A 20,021-nucleotide genomic window follows, 5' to 3' on the forward strand; every position below is an offset into this window, starting at 1 on the left:
TATCCAGGCCTTTCAGTATTCTGTAAGTTTCTGTAGTTGCTTTCCAGAAATATCCAGATCACACAATAATACTAAAATCAAGCTTCAACATTTCACACACAGGATAAAGTGGCAAAACTTGCAAAATGGAATTAATACAAATGAGAAAAGGAAACCTTTGCAGGGGTTTGAGGAAAGAACAGGGGAGAAGGACTAATTGGATCAATGTTTCAGAGAGCTAACACCATCATGATGTGCTGATTGGCCTCTGCTGAAAGATTTTGTGATTAATATCTTGGCTTGATGAAGTAATGTTTTAAAGTAGAAGAAATGCATTGTGAACCCATCAATTCTGCCTTTGCCCAACCAGTTGGATCTGTTTAATTGTGAACTGAGAGGAAGCTAGTGGCAGGCTTCAAGAAAACAGGCTGGTGGAATGAACAGACACATGGCAGATGAAATTTAATGCAGAGAAATGTGAAGTGGTGTATTTTGTTAAGAAGAATGGGAAAAGGCAATACAAAATAAAGGATACAGTTCCAAAGGGGGAAGGAGCAGAGGGATCTAGGTGCATAAACCATTGAATATTGCGGGGCCAGTTGGCAGTTCCAAAGGCATGTGGGTCCCTGGAACTTTATAAATAAAGGCACAGAGTACAAAATCAAGAATGTCCCAGTGAACATTTATGAAACACTGATTTGACCTCATCTGGAATAATCGCCAGAATTCTACCGCCCCGCCTGCCACGGGAATCGGAGCGGGCGAGGGGCGGACAATGGGAAGGTCCGTTGACCTCAGGTGGGATTTTCCGCTCTCGGGTCGAGTGAGGCCGTATGATCCCGCCCAATGTGTCCATTTCTGGGAACCACACTTTAGGAAGGATGTGAAAGCTTTAGAGACAATTCTGGAAAGATTTATCAGGATGGATGAGCTCCTATGTTCCCCTTAGAAAAGAGAAGGTTATGAGGAGGTTTGATAGAGATGTTCAAGATGATGAGGGGTTGAGAGAAAGAGCAGATAGGGAAAATCTCTTCTCATTGGCAAACAGTTGAGAATGCGAGGACATCGATTCAAGGTGATTGTCAAAAGAACAAGACATGATCTGAGAAAAAAATGTCTTACACAATGAGTGGTTAGGATCTGGAATGCACTGCCGAAGAGTGTGGTGGAGACAGATTCAGTCATAGCTTTCAATACTAATTGATAATTGTCCAAAGTGTAAACAATTCAGCACTATGGGGAAAAGGCAAGGTGTGGGATTAGCTGAGTAGATTTTGCAGAAAGCTGGCACTGACCAGATGGGTCAAATGGCCTTTTTTTGTGCTCTGAATATCCCCAATTATGCACAAGTGAGGCAATTGCGAACACGCACCACACCTCGTCGGGTTCAATTGTTGCAAAAATTGAAAGTCCAATATAGCATCCAAAAGAATTTATTTTCACCATATGTTTGCATTAAAAAAAGTAACATCAAAGTATTTGGAAGTGTTAGAAAATGTTACAAAATTCATTAAAAAATGAAACATAATTCAGTGAAGACATCATAGAAAACATAGAATAGAATCCCTGCAGCAGAAGGAGGCCATTTGGCCCATCAAGCCTACAATGAAAACAATCCCACCAAGGCCCTAACCCCGTAAACCACATATTTACTCTGCTAGTCCCCCTGACACTAAGGAGCAATTTAGTGTGGCCAATCAACTTAACCTGCACATCTTTGGAGTGTGGAAAGAAACCAGAGCACCCGGAGGAAACTCATGCAGACCCATGCAAACTCCACGGAGTCAATCACCCATGGTTGGAATTGAACCCAAGTTGTCCCTGGTGCTGTGAGGCAGCAGTTCTAACCAGTGTGCCACTATGCCGGAGGGTGAAACATGGAGGGTAAAATTCCACCTGTTGATACTTGCACTTTTAGATGGTGAGATTGTAAGTCAGAAACATCGATGGCTGACCGTATGGTTCCCAGAAGATACCTGTTGTATCTTGCATGATTATCTGCAGTGTGTGCCAGAAGAGAACATACCCATTAGAGTTTCCATGGTGACCATATTCTGCCATCCTCAGAAGTTGAAAGAAGATAATCCTGTTCTTCAGGAATGTTTGTTCATGGGCTAGGATTACTGCAGTGAAAATGTTCCTACTGTCATCAGCCCACAGAAAACTGTACACTAAATGAGCAAGTTACAATTGGAGCAGGCAATGCTGCATCGATATGTATCATACCATAAGAAAAGAATAGGCTAATTTTATGCCCCTTGTGTTTCTGAAAGTTTTTGTCAACAGTAACAGCCCACCAAAACATTTGCAGGAGAGAATAGCTTTACATGGCACCGTTGAGAATAAACCAGCCATTTTAACACAAGGTTAATTGTGTGCCAAGAAATACTGTCTGTGTGGCGTTTGCACGTTCTCCCCATGTCTGCGTGGCTTTCCTCGGGTGCTCCGGTTTCCTCCCACAGTCCAAAGATGTGCAGGTTAGGTGGATTGGTCATGCTAAAATACCCCTTAGTGTTGCAAAATGTATAGGTTAGATGGATTAGCCATGGGAAATGTGCGGAGTTAAGGGGTTAGGGTGGGGATGAGGGTCTGGGTAAGATACTCTTGTCAGAGAGTCGGTGCAGACTCAATGGAACGAATGGCTGCTTATGCGCTGTAGAGATTCTATGATTGTAAATAGGTTGCTAATTCTTACAAAGATTCAGTGCTTGAATGGAAAGTCCAGTGCAATACCAAGACATACAGACTGGGTTCAGTTGATACTTAGTTTGGAACACTACAATTGGAGTAAGTCAGCAGGGACGGGTTGCAATGGGGAATGATGAGTAAGGATCCAGTTGCCGACCTCATGGTGTGCTGGACAGTTTTGCTGTCTGTCAGCGAACAGCCTGCCAACACACTGTCAGGACTCTTGCACAGCATTCTGTCAGAAATTGATAGCTGATTCTAGATACCTAAAGAGGAAGAAAAAGCTTTATCTCACTTTGTTTGGGTGTGGCTGACACTTCTTCTGAAGTAATTTTCTTCTCTTTTCCATACTGATATTCCCAGCAAGGCATAAAACTGATATGATTGGCTCGGTGCCCTGCTTTTAACTATAGGTCGTTGGGTAGGATATGAAGAACCGAAGCCTTGAAGAACTGTTCCGGATGTTTTTAAGGAAAATAAGTGACTTCTACTTGAAACAACCTCACAATAATATTGGAAAGTTTCAGAACGCAAGTAGAACCCATTGCTGCATGGCATCATTTATTGATGCTCCAACCCTTAGTCGCAGTGATATTTAATCAGCAACATTGGAATGTTGCTCTTAAGTCACTGCAGCTGCTTGTTTCGTGCCAACGCTTACTGAGGCAAATTATTGCCATATGTTCGTGATTTTGTTCCTCCCCAAAACTTTAAACAAAGCCAAGTAAACTAAAAGTGAAATAAACCATTGAGTCCAGAAAACTTCATTGAACCTCTCTCAAAATAGAACTCGTCTATTGATATTCTTAATGCATATTTGCAAGGAGTAGGAGCCCAATTAAAACAGATCCCATATAAATTGTAAGTGAATCTAACCTTGTGTGTTGTGTTCTCTTCACTGATTGCCTTTTGATGATGATAAGGCTAAGGTCTAATCATGGCTCCTCACACTTTTTTGTATTTGGGCTTTAGAAACTAAGGTTTGGGCTACTCTAGTTTTTTAAAAATGTAAAATGAAAGACAGAATACTGGAACTAGGTCCTGCGGTGGCGGTGTTTCCTGCTGCAGAGGCTGGTGGGAAATCATGCCATATCCTCTGGGCCTGACTTTATTAATTATGCATCTGGGGATTTCAAGCTATATTCCGTGGTGTGGCGGGTTTTATTGCATGCATCTTACCATCGTATTTGGGTGACATATTTAAAAGGCACCCAACATCACTGATCCATCTTTGAAAAAAGAAGGTAGACCACCTGAAGAAAGAAGATGGAGCTCCAGGAACACTCTGAGGCTGGAAGATGAACCTCCCCGAAGACACTGAAGCTGAAAGTTCCCATAACCACTGCTGTGATATTCCAAGAGATTTGAGAGGCAGCGCCAGACCTTCCTAAGGCAAGTCCCGACATCTGCATGCCACGTTGTTCTGGACATGTTCTGTGACCATTGTGTTTTCATAGAGTCATAGAGTCTGTACAGTGCAGAAGGAGGCGATTTGGCTCTTCGAGTCTGCACCAACCACAATCCTACCCAGGTCCTATCCCTGTAACTCCACATATTTACCATGAAAAATATCCTGAAACTAAGAGGCAATTTAGCATGGCCAATCAACCTAACCTGCACATCTTTGGAGTGTGGGAGAAAACCGGAGCACCCAGAGGAAACCCATGAAGACACAAGGGGAACATGACCCGAGGCCAGAATTGAACCCGTGGCTCTGTGAGGCAGCAGTGCACTGTGCCGCTCCTGCTGACGTTGCAGAGAATCGGTCATTGCGGGAAGATTCCGGTCGGGCCTTCACCTGTATCTCATTAGGAGGATGCAAATTAGTTTTATGCTGGCCTCCAGTGGGTTTTCTGATCCACCATGGCGGACACCAGTGGAAGATTCTGCAGGAAATTCACGCTAGCGTAAAACCAATATGTGGGCTTTCTGCTGAATTCTAACCTGCTGCCCGCCGTTGAACCTGCCAATGAGTCCATGGGCAAATTCCACCCAACATTTCTTGTTAGTTTGTAACGTCTTCAGACAGAACAAATAGAAATATTCTGACAGGTAGAAAATGTACAGCTGCATAAGACAAGCCCAATGGCACTAACCATGCTTCTTTGAATAAATAGGCTGCCTGTCCGGGTCCAGTTTGAGGATGGTAGTGGGATTTTTGCCACAGTAAAACCACATCAATAATGTGAAATATTGAATGGGGGAGATTTTACTGTTTACTATTTCTGTGAAATTGTAAACACATTCATACATACAGGGTTGTGGTTTTAGGCAACAACAGAAGTCCTTTCTGTCGGTGAGTCTTTAAATGGAAACATATTTCTTTTGGACAGAGAGTAACTGTGGGCCTCCACTCATCCACAGAACAGAGTGCTGAGATTTTATTTCGCTCCTACAATAAGGTAGTCTATAAATGTGCAAAGTTAATTGGGAATGCCCAAGTGTGTAATTATTGTGGACAGAGGTGCTAAATCTAAGTACAGCTTGTATGCAACTACATTCCCAGAACGTGTCCAAGGTAAAGGGTAAAGTCTGACTTGAAACCATAGACTGGGATTCCTCGATTTAAGTGCACATTAGGATCTTGGAAAGATGCGGAAGTGCCAAGGCTATTCAACAGCCAAGACATGAGTTAAGGTAAACAATGCAAATAAATCAGTACATTGGATTAGAAAGGGTTCGGAGAAGAAAATATATGAAAAGGAAATGAAGGGAGGTCCCAGAGTGCTTTTGAGTAATTAAGACAAATAATGGAAATTACAGAATTGTGATACCACAAGTTTTTGCTGATAGTGTATAGCGAGGGATGCAGAGTATAGCGAGTGATCTAGAACTTACTCTGAGTGTACATCTGGGACTGTCAGACTTAAGAGGCCAGATTTTAACATTACATTATAAACATGCCCAATTCTCCTTTCAGCTAAAATCTGCCATTTACCACCCTTAAAAGTTAAAATCAGCTCTGTGATTTCATATATTTGTGTTAAAGTTTAGAAAGAGAATAGCTGCTCTGATCTCTAATTATCACAACCATCTGTTAAGGCCAGTTTTTCTCTAATTTATTTGACCAAGCCACAGACAGAAAAAACCTAAAATACAGAAAATTACTTGAGGAGCTATGACACCAGCTGGGTGCCCTTTAATTATGCATGTCTGGGCCTGCTGATGTCATCATAGAAATCATAGAAACCCTACAGTGCAGAAGGAGGCCATTCGGCCCATCGAGTCTGCACTGACCACAATCCCACCCAGGCCCTACCCCCACATATTTACCCGCTAACCCTCTAACCTACACATCCCAGGACTCTAAGGGGCAATTTTTAACCTGGCCAATCAACCTAACCCGCACATCTTTGGACTGTGGGAGGAAACCGGAGCACCCGGAGGAAACCCACGCAGACACGAGGAGAATGTGCAAACTCCACACAGACAGTGACCCGAGCCGGGAATCGAACCCGGGACCCTGGAGCTGTGAAGCAGCAGTGCTAACCACTGTGCTACCGTGCCACCCATCATCAGGGCCTGCTTTGCCATATTAGTCTGAGGCTTGTGTGGGTAGGACAATAATGGCTTAATCTGTTTGGCCTATTCTGCCAGGATTTGCTCATAAATGTTAAAATAAACAAATTCAGTCGAAAGAGGCTTGAGGATCTATTGAGACCAAACGTCATGGGCGAGATTTTATTTGGGGGCCTACTCTGTGGGTCAAAGAAGCCCTAAATTTTTTAAAGTCACATTTCAGCTGTGAAGCTAATGGATCAACGTTCGCAGTGCCCAAGCCTTCCTACTTTGTCTCCTTATGATGATCTCCATTGCCTTTTCTGACCAACTCTCAGAAGCAGATAAGAACACAATACAAAAAGATGTCATGGTGGCCATGGAGTACCTGCACCCCTGAAAAGAAAACATTCATTGAAACTCATCTTGCTCCATCCATCTAGGCCTCAGATTAAAATGGCAGGGCTGGTCCCAAATACGTCAGGAGTGATTCTCCGCTCTCGCTAGCTGCCGGTGGGTTCGGCGCTACCTCGTTAAATCAGGCCAGAGAGCTAAAAAGGGAACCGTGCCAGGCGTTAAGCCTATTGCAATTCTCCTGGCAAACCAACTGGCCCTGATGAGGTTCCCACCTTCATGAATACACAAAATTAAATTACCATCTTTTTTACCAGGTCGGGCGCCAAACAGTACAAGTCTTGGCAAGTATGGACAAGGCATCTTGGATTCGGGGGTTGGGGGAGGCGGGGGGGGGGGGGCGGGGGGGGGAGGAAGTGGGGCGCAAGGAGGTAGGTTCTGTGCCTATATGTCCCTCTGCTGCTACCAGGCTGCAGAGGGAGGGTCCCCCAAGGAACCTGAGGATTGGGTGGTCTCAGGCTGGGGAGAAAAGGTTGACCTTCAGACTGCTCCCCCACCCCATGGAGGTCTCATACCTGGACTGCTCTTCTAGCCATGGAAAAAGTGAATATCATTCTTCACATGGTGATCTTTGGCAGCTTGCTGTTAATGATGGTGCCCTGATCTCTGTGAAGCCAGGCTGGCTGATGTGTTTTACATTCTGCATATATATTTACATTGTAAAGGTGGCTGAATTCCACCTGACAGGTGCTGCCAGCACCAGCGGGAAACACTCTGGCAGTACTTAACTTTTATTTGGGAGAATGGTGGCCATCATCTGAGCCAAGTATGCGTAATTAAAGAGGACCCCACTGGCTTTGGGTGGTATCATTGCTGCTTGCAATTTAAAATTCTTGTCAGGGCAGTGAAAGAATGGGAAAGCTCCTCACTCTATTTTAACATTCTCCTACCTTGTTTCCTAGCTAAAATCGATGTCACGCATCATGAACAGCAGAACATCTCCCAAGGAAAAATATAATTAATAAAACTGATTTGTGTGAAATACATATCTTCGTGAACAAGCCACGCTGTACCTTATGCATTTCAATAAAATGTTACAGAAATTATAGCCCAGTGAATTAATTTAATTAATTATGGATGCAATCACAGATTGCAGTGGTTCCATGGAGCACCACTCTCATGAGATGTCATCTTGAGGATCCTAGTAATCTGTTGGAGGACCGGTCACAATGAACTGATAGGCAAGCTTGCAAGGTTGTTTGGACAGTGGTATCAACGGCCATGAGAACAGCAATCTGAGCTTACAAGGCTGCAAACAAAGACCTGATAACCTCAGACTGAGCTCCTGCAGATCATGCACACCTAAGCTGGTAGCTGTGACTGTGAAAGTGAGTGATGGTGTTTCTCCCTCATTATCGTCTTCTTGCCCTTCCACCACTACTTGATCAGGTGGCAGTTCTTGGGTATCTGAAAGGAGGACACAACATTAGGGTTATGATGAGGAAAAGGAGGAAGTTGCATGTTTTACACCACTCCACAGCTTCTAAATCAGAAATGATTGTTGGATGCGCAGCAAGTGCGATCTGAGGAGGAGAAGTAAGAGAAAGCATCTTGCCTTTTCCTATTGTTTTAGCCCTAACCAATGACCATTACCGACAGCTCCAATGATCGTAAGCCCAACCTCCTCCATGGAGATAAGAACACGTGTGCCTTTTATTACAAGAAACTGCAAAGCGTGTCAGTATATGTGGTCCTATCCGTCAGGTGAATTATTGGTCGTGGTTGTGTAGCTGGTAGTGTGAGTAAGCTGCAAGAAATGGCTGTGAACTTGCAGCAGTGTCATGTGTGTCAAGGTGAAGTAAAGATATAAATGTCAGATTTGAGTCCTGATTGACATTCTTGGTAGGCGAGTGAAGGGGTTGCTGATACATTGAACAGTGTCTGAAGCTAGAGGTGCAGTTGGTAGGATGTGGCATTTGAAGATATATTACTGACCTTGACCACTCACGTAAGATCATTGAACTTTTTGCGGCACTGCATCCAGGTCTTTGGGGAGTGACTGCCATGGCCATCTGGTCCCAGTGCCTTTTGGAAGTTTGTTTGGGGACCTCCTGGTCTCTTATGGATGGTGCACATCACCCTGGACCTCTTCAACCAAGGCCTCCAGTGTATGTTTTGAGGCTGCCCTCTCCCATATTTGTTTGCCTTTCCCAGGTCAAATTCTCTCCTAGAATAACTTCCAAAACCTGCTTCAGTAGAGACAAATTTCTCCTTTAAGGGACACAGACTGGCTTTAAGTAGTGCAGGCTAGCCTCTCAAGGTTTTGGGCCACCCCACTGAGGTTTGTAGCCACTAAACAGTGTGTCCAGTACTGGAATGATGTAAATTAACAGGTAGAACAATGTTGGTGTGCTGCATGTGTTGGAAACAAAAGTCATAGGTGAAGCCTGCATTGTGATCTCCATACCCGTGTTCAGGGGCTTTTGAATTTAGCCTCCTTGTACTACTTCGTAAAGTAACAGAGCTCATTCAAATGCAAGAGTAACCCATTTTTACATGAACTTGTAAAATGCTACAAGAATTTGGTAGTGAAAAGGAAAGACTTTAGTCAGTGAGAGCAGATTAAATAAAGACTTTACATTGGTAAAATCCTTGAACCTTGCAGAACGTCAGCCAGTGTGAAATATCAGGGGGTGCATTCAGTACTTGAGTATTCTGGCTCACATTGAGATCTTTGCAATTAACCATGTTTAAATTCATGAGATTCTGACAGAGGCAGAAGTTCCGATTTGAGCCCTTGGTGGATTGCCTGAGAGTTATTTCCCAGGATTAAAGGATTAAAACAATTCAAAACTTAAATCTTAATTGAAATAAGGCAAATTGAAGCAGGTTATGGCGCTGCTGAAATAACTTCACGTTAAGCAGAACTAATTACATCCCTAGCAACAAGGTAGAAAATGCAGTGGAGAAACAGCCTGACGAGTGTTTCACTGTTGTGCACTAGCTGGGCTGTAGACTAGGAATATTTGGAATTAGATTACAGCATGCTGGCATTCGTGACCAGATTTATCAAATGATACTAAAGATGTAGCTATATTGCTACTTCTGCATCACCGTGAAGTAACTCCTATTTCACAGCAACGCAGAAGTGATGATGATTACCATAACATCTCTTCCCGAGCTGAAGACTGAGTGGGAGAGTGTGAAAACTCCTTGGGTGAGCCATTATGCAATGGTGCATCTTGACATCGGCATAAGGATCCGCGATGTCAAACTCCGTTTGAAAACTATCTAAAGGTTTCCCTTGAATGTCAAGTGCTTTGTGAGTTTGCAGTGATATAAATATTTCGAGAGTGTGGACACTCCAGCCCTTGCTCTCAAAATGTAACAAGGGCTGAGATTGGAGTACAGATTCACTGGTTTCTCCCGTTGAACTGTGAGATAATCCACTTTGATAGAAGGAATATGAGTATTTTCTCATGGTAACATGGTAACATAGAATTCCTACAGCACAGAATGCACCAACTCTTTGATGGAGCATGTTACCCAGGCTCACCCCATCCCTGTTAACCCCACATATTTACCCCCTTTTCCCCCTAACCTATACATCTTTTGGATGATAAGGGGCAATTTAGCATGGACATTCCACTTATCCCTGCACATCTTTGGGCTGTGGGAGGAAACCGGAGCACCTGAAGGAAACCCATGCAGACACGGAGAGAACGTGCAAACTCCATGCAGACAGTGACCCAAGGCTGAAATCGAACCTGGATCCTTGGTGCAGTGGAGACAGTGGTGCTAGCCACTGTGCCACCGTGCTGCCCGTAAAAAATCCAAAAGTACAGATTTACGAAGGGACATGGATATCCTTGTCCATAAGTCACTGAAGGCTAGATGCAGGAGCAGCAAGCTATTAGGAAGGTTAATGGAATATTAGCCTTTATCGCAACAGGGTTTGAGTACAGGAATACTGTTTCAATAGTGTAGGAGCTTGGTTAGACCGTACTTAAAGAAGTGTGTGCAGCTATGGCCTCCTTACCTCAGAAAGGTTATTATTGCCTTTGAGGTTCACCAGACTTGTTCCTTGGATGGCGGGATTGTTCTATAAAGAGAGATTGGATGAGTTGGGCCTGTATTCTCTAGAGTTTCGAAGAACAAGAGGTGATCTCATTGCAATCTACAAAATACTTAAAGGAATAGACAGGGTAGATGCAAGGAAGACGTTTCGCTTAGTTAGGCAGTCTAGAACCAGTGGGTACAATTTCAAAATAAGGAGGATGCCACTAAGGACCTGGATGAGGAAAAATTTACAGAAAAATCTTTGAAATTCTCTATCTAAGAATGCTCTGCATTGTGTATGTTTAAAGCAGAGATTGATAGATTTCTGATTAACAATAACGTAAATGGTTAGGGGGATAGTGGCTGTAAAAGTCACTGAAGTGTCCGAACAGCCATGATATTAAATAGCCATGATGTGGAGATGCCGGTGTTGAACTAGGGTGGAGAAGATGAGAGGTCAGACGACACCAGGTTATAGTCCAACAGGTTTATTTGAAATCAAAAGCTTTTGGAGTGCTGCTCCTTCACCTGATGAAGCAGTAGCACTCTGAAAGCTTGTGATTTCAAATAAACCTGTTGGACTATAACCTGGTGTCGTGTGACCTCTCATATTAAATAGTGGAGCAGGCTAGATTGGCTGAATTGTCTACTCCTGCTCCTATGGTCATGACTTGCAGTCCAGCAATATGAATCGGAGTCTGCAAAGCATCTGTCTCACCAATGCTGGGACCATTTCACATTTGTAAGAATTTAAAACTGAATACATGTCAAATAATGAGAAATTATTAGAATTGACGGAACACTTCATTACTTTTGATACAAAGGTAACAAAAAGGGTGTTTAGTTGTGCAAAGATTTTACAGGCTTCAAATTCACATGGAAATGCAAAAGGACTTGTTGTACCTGGCCTTCCTGCAGCAGTATTTCTTGGTAGCTCAACCTGGAGAGAAACTGATATTCTAAGAGGTTCAGTTAGTGGGGTGGGGTGGAGTGATGGAGGGAGCAATAATGTAACAAGGAAAAACTGTTGTTAAAATATACATCAGAAAGAACCATCTTGCGCAGCTTTTGCTCACTTTGGTTAAAAATCTAATTTGTTGAGTCACAACTAAGGACACAACTGCTTTTAAAATGAGGATGCTGAATATCTTCTTTGTCTTTAAATATCCTTTGCCTTTAAGCTTAAGAGCTCTGTGCAGAGTAAATTATTCTCTTCTCTATGACAACAGTAAGCTATTCCTGGCTTCTGACCGTTCAAATACAACGCCTCCAACTCGATTCACAACATCGGTCTAATCAAATTGCAGTCATTTAATATCTCTATGAATTTGGAACCTAATGGATGTCAACTGATGGGAAATCATTAGTCTTGAAGGAACACTTCTTATTTGTGATACAAATATAAAAAAAAGGGTTTGGGCAAAGATTTTACACACATGGCATTTTTTTCTCTAGCGCAAGCTTTATTGGAATTTCTGCAAATTGCTGCTTATCTTGTCTGAAAATGGATTTTTGTGTTCTGTAATTGTTATCTATTTCATCACATGACCAGCTCTTAAAATTATAGAATGACATGGTGTAGCAAGAGACCATTTGGCTCATCGTATCTCGTTCAAATAGCTGTATAATTAGTGCCACTCCCATGTTTTCTCTCCATAGTCTTGTAAATATTTTCCCTTCAAATATTGATTCATTTCCCTTTTGTAAGTTACTATTGAATCTGCTTCCACCACCGTTCCCCCCCCCCCCCCCCCCACCCCTTTCGGGTAGTGCATTGTGGATGTAACAACTTGTTGGAGAGAAGAAGTGTTTCCTTTATGTTGTTTCTGGTTCTTTTGATTTGATTTGATGTTGATTTATTATTGTCACATGTATTGGGAGACAGTGAAAGGGATTGTTTGTTGTGTGCTATAGAGACACAACATATCGTTCATAGAGTATATAGGGGAGAAGGAAAGGACAGGGTGCAGAACATAGTGTTACAGTCAAAGCTCGGGTGCAGAGAAAGATCAGCTTAATATATGGCAGCTCCATTCAGAAGTCTGATGGCAGCAGGGAAGAAGCTGTTCTTGAGTCGATCAGTATGTGATCTCAGACTTTTGTATCTTTTTCCCAATGAAAGAAGGTGGAAGAGAGCATGTCTGGCATGCGTGGGGTCCTTGATTATGCTGGCTGCTTTTCCGAGGCAGCGGGAAATCTAGACATAGTCAATGGATGGGAGGCTGGTTTGCGTGATGGACAGGGCTACATTCACGACCCTTTGTAGTTTCTCGCAGTCTTGGTCAGAGCTGGAGCAATACCAAGCTGTGATACATCCAGAAAGGATGCTTTTTTTGGTGCATCTGTAAAAATTGCTGATTGTCGAATTTCCTAAGCCTCCTGAGAAAGTACAGGGGTTGGTGGGCTTTCTTAACAATAGCGTTGGCATGGAGGGACCAGGACAGGTTGTTAGTGATCTGGACACCTAGAAACTTGAAGCTGTCAACCATTTCCACTTCATTGCTGTTGATATAGACAGGGGCATGCCCTCCATGTTTACCAATTGCCTTGAATCTTCTGGGTACTGATCCTACTGGCCATCTGGAATAATTTCTTCTCACTTAATCAAAACAGTTGAGGATTTTTAATACTCTATCCAATATCTTTTTCTCTACTGAGGAGAACAGTCCCAGCTTCTCCAGTCTTTCTGCATAACAGAAGTCCCTCACTCCTGGCATCATTCTTGTAAAGCCTCACTGTACCCTATCCAAATCCTCAACATCCTTCTTACTGTCCAGAATTGGACACAATACTCCAGCTAACATTGAATTAATATTTTATAAACTCGTACAAAATTTTCTAAAGGTTTTAAAATAGCCTTCTTATTTGTACTACATGCCTTTGTTAATAAAGCCCAGCAATGCTTTTTGATCTGCCTTCTCAACTTGCCATGCCTCATTGAAAGATTTATGTGCACACATCCCCAACTTTCTGTTCCTGCACCTTCATTAAAGTTGTACTGTTTAGCTTATATTACGTCTGCACTCACTTCATACTTTCCTGCATTCAATTTCAACTGTCATGTGTCTGACCATTTCGTCAGTCTGTCCTCCTTAAGCCTATTATTATTCTCCTCATTGTTTGCTGCATTTCTGTGTTTCATGTCATCTGCAAGCTTTGAAATATGGCCCAGATGCCCAAGTCCAGGCCATCCATGTTACCACAATCCCTTTAATCCCATGGGTTTTAATGTTGCCAACATGTTTTATGCTATTCTGATGCATAAAATTGAAGGATAGAGCATGAATTCAAAGATAACCCTCAGAAACCTTCTGTTGATTGTCAGTTTTAGATCTTCAGAAAAATACATCAGTGCAATTTTGAATGTGCAATTACTTACTGGAAGCGTTCTTTCATTTCAGTATTGTAAACATTGATAGCCACATAAAAGTAATTTATAATAGCAATAAACCTAATTTAATATTTATACTGTAGCACAAAATGGTTTGGATTTGAGAATAGTTTCTTTCTATTCAATGTGATACTGGCTTATTTATAAGTGGATTTGAAGACTAATATTTTGTCATGCTGAGTATCTTAGTACCTAACATACTAAAGGAAGAAGGGCTCAAACCTATTTACAAATCTGGACAAGGAGACAACATCAAAGCACCCTGGGTTCGAAGAGTTGCTTTGTTGCTGCTAAAAATTCATCAATATCCCAATAACTTGGCTTTCACATTGTGGTCAGAATTCTCTGACTTCGCTCACAGCTGAGATTCTCCCACTGCTGCACCGAACAGAGATTTGGCTAAGTGCCTAATTCTTCATCCTCTCTTGCAGTGGCGGCGGAGGGTGAATAGCTGGAGAACTCCGACCCGTGGCAATAAGAGGATAAACGAACTATTTTAAAACCAAAACAATTGTTCACATTTTGGAGATTTCTAACTGCCCATTTTAAACTTGCCAGACCCAAGTGCAACCGAATTGTAACCCACATAGAATGATCCAAAAGGTGACATTGTAAGGGCGGATGAAATGTTTGGTTGTGAATTGAGAATGAAGGAAGGCAAAAGAACCACAGGATTGTCATTCCTGCCTCTTTACTGGACAAGTCTTCTCACACTTCGTATTTTGCCCACTCCCTTGCCCAGTTTAAATTCCTCCATATTGCTAACTCATTGTTCCTTCCCAATTGTTCTAAATACATAAACACATACAACATGTAGTAAGAAAAGGCTCCCTCACAGAAAATCCTTCTTAACAGACAACGTGGTGATCATGCCATTGTGATCCCTCCCCTAACTCTCTATGGAAGTGAATGTCATAATTTAAGCTTTTAAAATGACCAAATTCCTCAAACCTGAAAAGAAATTGATCAAAATTATGGACTGTGAGTCTTAATTTCAACTACTTCATTCAGAGTTAGCCCCGTTTCATTTCAGGTCCGATTGTAATCCTAATTTAACAGGAACCGCAGTGCCACAGCGGTATTTGATTACAAAATTATATAATGAGCTTTTCCTTTAGCTTGAGGCTTACTAATTTTAGACTAATATGTCCTCTAGTTTGCAATTATAACTTGAAGAAGTTAAATAACCTTCTTATGCCCACGGCCTTCTCTCAATCCAATTAACAGTTGTCCATATCTCAGCATTTCATACTCTATGAACATTGGGTGTGCCTTTTTCTGTCAATTACTTACAAATCTCTCTGAAAATATAGAGAAGTTAAGAACACTCAGCAGAAAATTGAAATTTATTCTTAATTTCCCACTGGAATAATTAATCATGTAATCACCAAAAAGCCAGTATTATTCCAAACCTATAATCCAAACCTCACTATTAATCATCATAGAATCATAGAATCCTTACAGTGCATTCAACCCATTGAGTCTGCACTGACTCCCTGACATAGTCCCTTACCCAGGCCCTCTCCCTGTCCTATCCCTGTAACCCCACACATTTCCTCTGGCTAGCGCCCCTAACCTACATATCCCGGGACACTAATGTCGGAATTCTACTACCCGGCCCGCAATGGGAATCGGAGTGGGTGAGGGGCGGGCAATGGGAAGGCCGTTGACCTCTGGCAGGACTTTCCGGTCTCGGGTCGAGCCAGGCCGTAACATCCCACCCTGAGGGGTAATTAGCATGGTCCACCTGCCTAACCCGCACATCTTTGGACTGTGGGAGGAAACCAGAGCATCCAAAGGAAACCACGCCTACATGGGGAGAAAGTGCAAACTCCACACAGTCACTTGAAGCTAGAATTAAGCCTGGGTCCCTGGAGCTGTGAGGCAGCAGTGCTAACCACTGTGCCACCCTGCCACCCTTATTTATTTATTGTTTTCTGATTTAGTGGTGGCGCAGTTGTTAGCACTGCTGACTCACAGCTCCAAGGACCTGGGTTCGATTCTTGGCTTGGGTCAGTGTCTGTGTGGAGTTTGCACGTTCTCCCTGTGTCTGTGTGGGTTTCCTCCTACACTCCAAAGATGTGTGGGTTAGGTTGATTGGCCATGCTAAATTGCTCCTTTGTGTCCTGGGATGCATAGTTTAGAGGGATTAACGGGGTAAATATGTGGGATGACATGGGTGGGGCCTGGGTGGGATTGTTGTTGGTGTGGACTCAATGGGCTGAATGGCCTCCTTCTGCACTGTAGGGTTTCTATGATCAAGTGATAGGAGTTATGTTCTGGCAGGGTACAGTCAATCTGTCAGTGTTTCTCTCCAAACTGCTTTCCTGAGACAGAGTGCTAGCTCACGTTAAGGAGCTCGAGCTCAGAGTCAGGCCAAACTCACTGCACAGCAGCAGGAAGGATACACAGCTAACTAGCAAAAGTGGAATGTAACTCTGTGACAATCTGTACTACTGCACTTATTCAGAAGATTTCCTCTTTCCACAGAATGATTTGTTCTGCAGCAGCTTGTTCTAGGTGATTCTTTAATTGTGTGATGTATTTAACAGATAGCTCATTTGACAAATTCTTATATTTTTCTTCCCGTCAGAGTATAAATGCAACTGCAGTGTTGTTGGAAGCACCAATGAATCTTTGTGCAACACGTCGTCAGGGCAATGTGATTGTCTACCTGGACACACCGGTCTACAATGCAATGACTGTGCAGAAGGGTTTTACCGCAGCACCATTAATGGCCAGTGCATTCTGTGTGGATGTAATAACACCGGAGCAGTGAACTCCCAATGTAACAGGTAAGCACATTATATTTTATGCATTGCAACAGTAGAAAGGGACAGCAACTGTGTCAGTCAATTACAAACACTGAATTCTCAGGAGAGACAAGTCAGTTTCTTCAATAAAAACCGAAGAACGGAAAATAGCAACATTGTAAGTAGTTCCTCCCAACTCCTCAATCTTCAGATTCATATCCACAGTTCCATTATCATTTCAAGCACGTAATATCAAACTCGACAGCGAACCAACACCTACATCTATATAAGGATGCATGGCAGTACCTTGCATTGACACATTTATCACAACATGAAGATGTCTTAGAGTGCTTTACAATCAAAAAGAAAAGGATCCCTTTCTTGTTGCAAGTTCTGACTAAGGTTTTACTCATCAAGCCAAACAATTTCATTTATTGGCTTTAGACAGAGAGGCTTGTTTTCAATTTCCACTAGCCTCTTTAATGGTCCATCTTTGGTCTATATGTAACTCTTAATAGAGTAAAATCAAAGTACATCACTTTGTGGACAAACTAAAAATGGAGGAATGGAGTAAGAATTTACAGCGTGTAGTATTTGTCTGTGCAGGGTACAGGTTTATGAACACAGACTGCTTCCTGCACCTTGTGCAAGTGGCCATGCTTAACATGTGTACCGATGGAAAAGTGTTAGTAATCACTTGGACCGTTCAGGTAATGGATACCACAGCTGAGCTTGGTAGCATCTTCACCAATATCTGCACACATTTCAATGAGCTGTCACTGGATCAGGGCAGTAAGAAGTCTCACAACACCAGGTTAAAGTCCAACAGGTTTATTTGGTAGCAAATACCATAAGCTTTCGGAGCTCTTAGCCCCGTCTTCAGATGAGTGGGAATTCTGTTCACAAACAGAGCTTATAAAGACACAGACTCAATTTACATGAATAATGGTTGGAATGCAAATACTTACAACTAATCAAGTCTTTAAGAGACGAAACAATGTGAGTGGAGAGAGCATCAAGACAGGCTAAAAAGATGTGTATTGTCTCCAGACAAGACAGCCAGTGAAACTCTGCAGGTCCACGCAACTGTGGGAGTTACAAATAGTGTGACATGAACCCAATATCCCGGTTGAGGCCGTCCTTGTGTGTGCGGAACTTGGCTATCAGTTTCTGCTCAGCGACTCTGCGCTGTCGTGTGTCGTGAAGGCCGCCTTGGAGAACGCTTACCCGAATATCAGAGGCCGAATGCCCGTGACCGCTGAAGTGCTCCCCAACAGGAAGAGAACAGTCTTGCCTGGTGATTGTTTCGTCTCTTAAAGACTTGATTAGTTGTAAGTATTTGCATTCCAACCATTATTCATGTAAATTGAGTCTGTGTCTTTATAAGCTCTGTTTGTGAACAGAATTCCCACTCATCTGAAGAAGGGGCTAAGAGCTCCGAAAGCTTATGGTATTTGCTACCAAATAAACCTGTTGGACTTTAACCTGGTGTTGTGAGACTTCTTACTGTGCTTACCCCAGTCCAACGCCGGCATCTCCACATCATGACTGGATCAGGGAACAGGACTGAAGCTTTTGATTTCTCTTCCTGGCAAGTTCACTTTTGGACACTTAACTGAAACATCTAAATACATGATAGAAATTGCAACCTGCTTGCTCTATTTTTCTTAATTAACAGCTGAACCATCAGAGAAATCATTAGGCCCTATTTTACAAAGGTTTCAGTGTGTATCTATTGATAAGCTTACAACTTACCTCTGTTTCAAAAAGTAGAAAACTTCCTTTTTTAGATCAATATTGGGAAGATTAAAGCTGTAACTTTTGGCTTCTATTTCAAACTCTAGCTTATCTATATCTTAACTTAATCTAATGTTTTGAGTCAGGATGACCCTTCATCAGACGAAGGGACATCCTGATTTGAAGTGCTGGCTCTATTCCCTCTCCACAGATGCTGTCAGACCTGCTGAGTTTTTCCAGCATTTTCTGCTTTTTGTTTCAGATTCCGGCATCCGCAGTATTTTAACTGAATCAACTTGCCCTGATTCCGTAACCCTTAACTCTATTGTCCAACAAAAGAAAATCCCATCTCAGTTTTGAAATTTTTAATTACGTGGTGTCAGCAGGGGAAGAATTCCAGATTTCCACTGTGTGATCTGTTTCCGCATTTTGCCCTTAAACAGCCTGGCTCTAATTTTAAGGTTCTTAACTTTGTCATCAGAGGAACCTCTGACCATGGAGTCCGTGGAAATGCTCTGATGACTCTTTTATAAAGGATGCTTCAAAATGAAGCGATTACATACCGAAAGACAACGGCTGTGATTCTCCTGAATTGGGACTAAGTGCCTGCACCAGTGAGAAACCTGGCGTGTTATCCGTAGGCGTTAGCAGTGTCTATCAGTTGGGATTCTCCCAGCTGATAGGTGCTAATTTTTACAGAGCGGTCAAACTGCTGGCCAGCCCCACTGTTCCGAGACTAGACCACCATTTGTAAATGGTGACCCAATCTCAACTCTCATTTACTGGCCCCCTTCCCCCACCCCTACCCCCCAAAAAAATGAAATTGATGTCCCCAGGGGAGGACCACCAACTTCTCACCAAAGAAGGGCATCCTCCCCCCACACCACGCAGGCAGAAGGGTGACATAACCTCACCCCCACTCCCCTACCCCCTTAGACCCCTCCTCAGGCCTGACAGACCTGACGATCACCCCTGGCATGGTGATTTCAGGCAGCCTTGTGATCAATTTCTGCATTCCTTCCTGTTAGCTGTGAAAATTCTGAAGCGGCCAGTTCACTTTAACCGCCATGGCCCCTGGTCACCTGACAGGATTTTAAATCATTACAGCACTCTATCCTACAGCAGAGATTTTCCTTTCACCCTGTCAGAAGTTGCAGGTGAGATCACACTGCTTTGAAGTCCTCTGACAGAGCGGAGATATCACTTTCACCTGGGGCGGAGGGGGTTTCCAGTCTACTCAGCAGAGCACACAGCCCCAGTGTATGCACACAGCTTTGATTTGAAGTTGCTGTGGCTTCCCAGCAAGCAGAAATCATTGAAACCCACTGCATTGCACTCAAAACCTTTGATCCGTAACAGGTTCAACTGCAGTGCCTCATAAAAGATTCAGCTGTCAGATCAAGGGCTTTCTATTCAGCTAGCCATTGGAACTTTTACGGGGCGGCACGGTAGCACAGTGGTTAAGCACTGCTGCCTCACAGCGCCAGGGACTCGGGTTTGATTCTCGGCTTGGGTCACTGTCTGTATGGAGTCTGCATGTTCTCCCCATGTCTGCGTAGTTT

The 20,021-nt window shown here is 43.0% G+C and overlaps 1 protein-coding gene across 1 annotated transcript in view; it reads left to right on the forward strand.

The window, feature by feature from the left end:
• Positions 1-20,021, forward strand: part of LOC144502533 (multiple epidermal growth factor-like domains protein 9) — a 310,066-nt gene that overhangs the window by 70,600 nt on the left and 219,445 nt on the right. The window contains exon 2 of the mRNA XM_078226609.1: positions 16,563-16,764. Within this exon, the coding sequence (XP_078082735.1) occupies positions 16,563-16,764 (202 nt within the window). The remainder of the gene's footprint in view (positions 1-16,562; positions 16,765-20,021) is intronic.

Source organism: Mustelus asterias, chromosome 13 (genome assembly GCF_964213995.1).
Source record: "Mustelus asterias chromosome 13, sMusAst1.hap1.1, whole genome shotgun sequence".
NCBI lineage: Eukaryota > Metazoa > Chordata > Chondrichthyes > Carcharhiniformes > Triakidae > Mustelus > Mustelus asterias.